Source organism: Chaetura pelagica, unplaced genomic scaffold (assembly GCF_000747805.2).
Source record: "Chaetura pelagica isolate M959 unplaced genomic scaffold, ChaPel_1.0 scaffold55, whole genome shotgun sequence".
Taxonomy (NCBI): domain Eukaryota; kingdom Metazoa; phylum Chordata; class Aves; order Apodiformes; family Apodidae; genus Chaetura; species Chaetura pelagica.
In genome coordinates this window covers 1,048,010-1,050,346 of record NW_009953571.1, presented here as the reverse complement: position 1 = coordinate 1,050,346, position 2,337 = coordinate 1,048,010, and the positions used below count along the sequence as shown (strand labels likewise).

Genomic DNA, 2,337 nt, shown 5'->3' with positions numbered 1-2,337 from the left:
AAGGGTTGTCAGGGCCTGGCCCAGGCTGCCCAGGGCAGGGGGGGAGTCCCCATCCCTGGAGGGGTTTCCAAGCCCTGGAGATGGTGCTGAGGGACATGGGGCAGTGGTGGCCTTGACAGGGCTGGGGAATGGGTGGGACTGGATGATCTTAAAGGTCTTTTCAACCAAAATGCCTCTGTGATTCTGTGCTTTGTGTTTGGGGCTGATGTGCTGGCCTACATGCACAGGCAGCTCCTCAGAGGCTGCTTTGAAATGTTACCTGGAAATAAAATTACCAGGGACTTTTTTTAAACCCAACTCCCCCCAGTCCAGGGCTTAAACCATGTTCCTCAGCACCACATCTGCACATCTCTTAAACCCCTCCAGGGATGGAGGCTCAACCAGCTCCCTGGGCAGCTTGTTAGAGTGCTTCATTACCCTTTCAGTGAAGAAGTATTTTCTAATCTCTGCTCTCAACCTCCCCTGGCACAACTTGAGCTCATTTCCTCCTGTTCTGTCACTTGTTCCTTGGGAGAAGAGCCCGACTCTCACCTCTCTCCAACCTCCTCTCAGGCAGTTGTAAAGAGCAATCAGGTCTCCCCTCAGCCTCTTTTCCTCCAGACTAAACCATCCCAGTTCCTTCAGATGTTTCTCATAAGACTCCAGACCCTCCACCAGCTTTGTTGCCTTCCCTGGACTTTCTCCAGCACCTCCATGTCTTTCTTGTCTTCTTCTCCTCAGGTCTCATAAACAACCACAAAAACACACACGGGGACGTGCCACGGTCACTGCCACTGAGATGGAACAACCCCCACCAGCCTGGCTACAGAAGGAGGGGGGCATTTTCAGCCAGGTACCCCCAACAAGCCCCCAGGGACTTCCAGCTTCACCAGAGTCACTCCTGGAAGAAAAAATACTCCCTCGTCAACCGGCCACCGGGACCGGGGTTTGATGCCGGAAGCGCTGGTGGTGCTGGCACCTCTCAGGCTTTTGGAAGTTATGAGGAGAACCAGAGACCTGAGCCAGCAGAATTGTCCCCAGAAAGACACGTGGACTTAACCACAGATGGGAATATCGTTGTGGGGATCCAGCTGCCTCAGAGGGCTGGTCTGTTGGAAGATGGGGAAGGTTTGGCTGCCGTGAGTTCTTACGGGGAGTTTTCGGGGCTGCAGACGGTGGTGGCTGCTGCAGGGGGGGGGAAAGATGTGCCAACACCCCAGTACAACAACCAGAAGGAAGAGAGAAGACCTTCCCTTTCTGTTTCCTTCAGCTCCTCTCACCGATTTGTCAGCTCAGCCTACGTGGATGTGGAGGAGAAACCCAGAAAGGTGCTTCTGGCCAGCGAGGTGGCCGGAACCTCCCCTGCCTCCTGTGGAAGCACCAGTGAAAGTGCTGTGACCTTGAAGTCAGAGCCTCAGGAGCCTTTGGTGTTGCCAGGTCACCAACCAGCTTGGCACTTGGTACAGAGGAAGGTGGAACCACCAGCTCCAGGACAGTCCAGTTGTGAGCAAGTTGGGGTTGTTTTCAGAGAGCCGAAGCTCCTTGGGAGTGGTGGGACGTGCTCTCAACCTGCTCAAGCTGCTGCTTCAGTGGTTGGGTTGGCTTCAACGAAGGGCAGGTTTTCCACAGTCCCCAAAGCTGCTGGTCTCCAAAGAGCTGCCTCGACATCCATCTCCAGCAAAGCTTCAAAGTTCAGGAAAACTAATTACACGTGGGTTGCAAGTCCTGGTAAATCCTCTCGTCCTGTGAAGAGATGGGTCAGCCCAAGGGCTTCTGAAGGTGCTAAGAAGATTGCTGGGGGAGTGGACAAAGGTTTTAAACTCTCACCAAAAGCAGATTTGGGAGCAAAGCTGAAGAAATCAGGACTGCAGTCCAAACTGGGTGTTTCTCCCAGCAAATACAAATGGAAAGCCTCCAGCTTGCAGACTTCACCCTCCACCTCCAGGTCAGCGTTCCGGTGGCGATCTGAGGATCAGAAGAAGCCTCCAACCCTCAGCCTCCCACCCCCTCTGAGCACTGGGTCTGTTGGTCTGGGTGGGACAAAACCCTCCGTGGGTGATGCCTCATTTTCCAGTTATAAAGTGAAGAGCAGGACAAAAATCATCAAGAAAAAAGGGAGCTTGGGGTAAGTTTCCTGTCATCTTTGGAGCGGGGTTGTTGCATGGGTTGAGTTTCGTGTCCCTTGGCTCCAAAAGTTATGTAGGCCCCCAAGTGATGGTTGTAAGTGGAATTCCAATGGGAATTGTGGAAGGTCTATTTACTTTTCTCTTTCCAAGTATGATGACTTTGTTCTGGGTGGAGGCATCCTGCTTCCCAGGGTTGGAAGGCCTCAGTGTTTAATTGTTTTAGCAGTCTGTG

At 53.0% G+C, this 2,337-nt stretch overlaps 1 protein-coding gene across 1 annotated transcript in view; it reads left to right on the top strand.

Annotated features, from left to right (window-relative positions):
* LOC104390443 (zinc finger CCCH domain-containing protein 3-like) overlaps positions 1-2,108 on the top strand; it is a 5,502-nt gene extending 3,394 nt beyond the window's left edge. Inside the window, exons 2-3 of the mRNA XM_009999582.1 lie at positions 232-241; positions 721-2,108. Coding sequence (XP_009997884.1) covers positions 232-241; positions 721-2,108 — 1,398 coding nt within the window. The remainder of the gene's footprint in view (positions 1-231; positions 242-720) is intronic.
* The last annotated feature ends 229 nt before the right edge of the window (positions 2,109-2,337 follow it).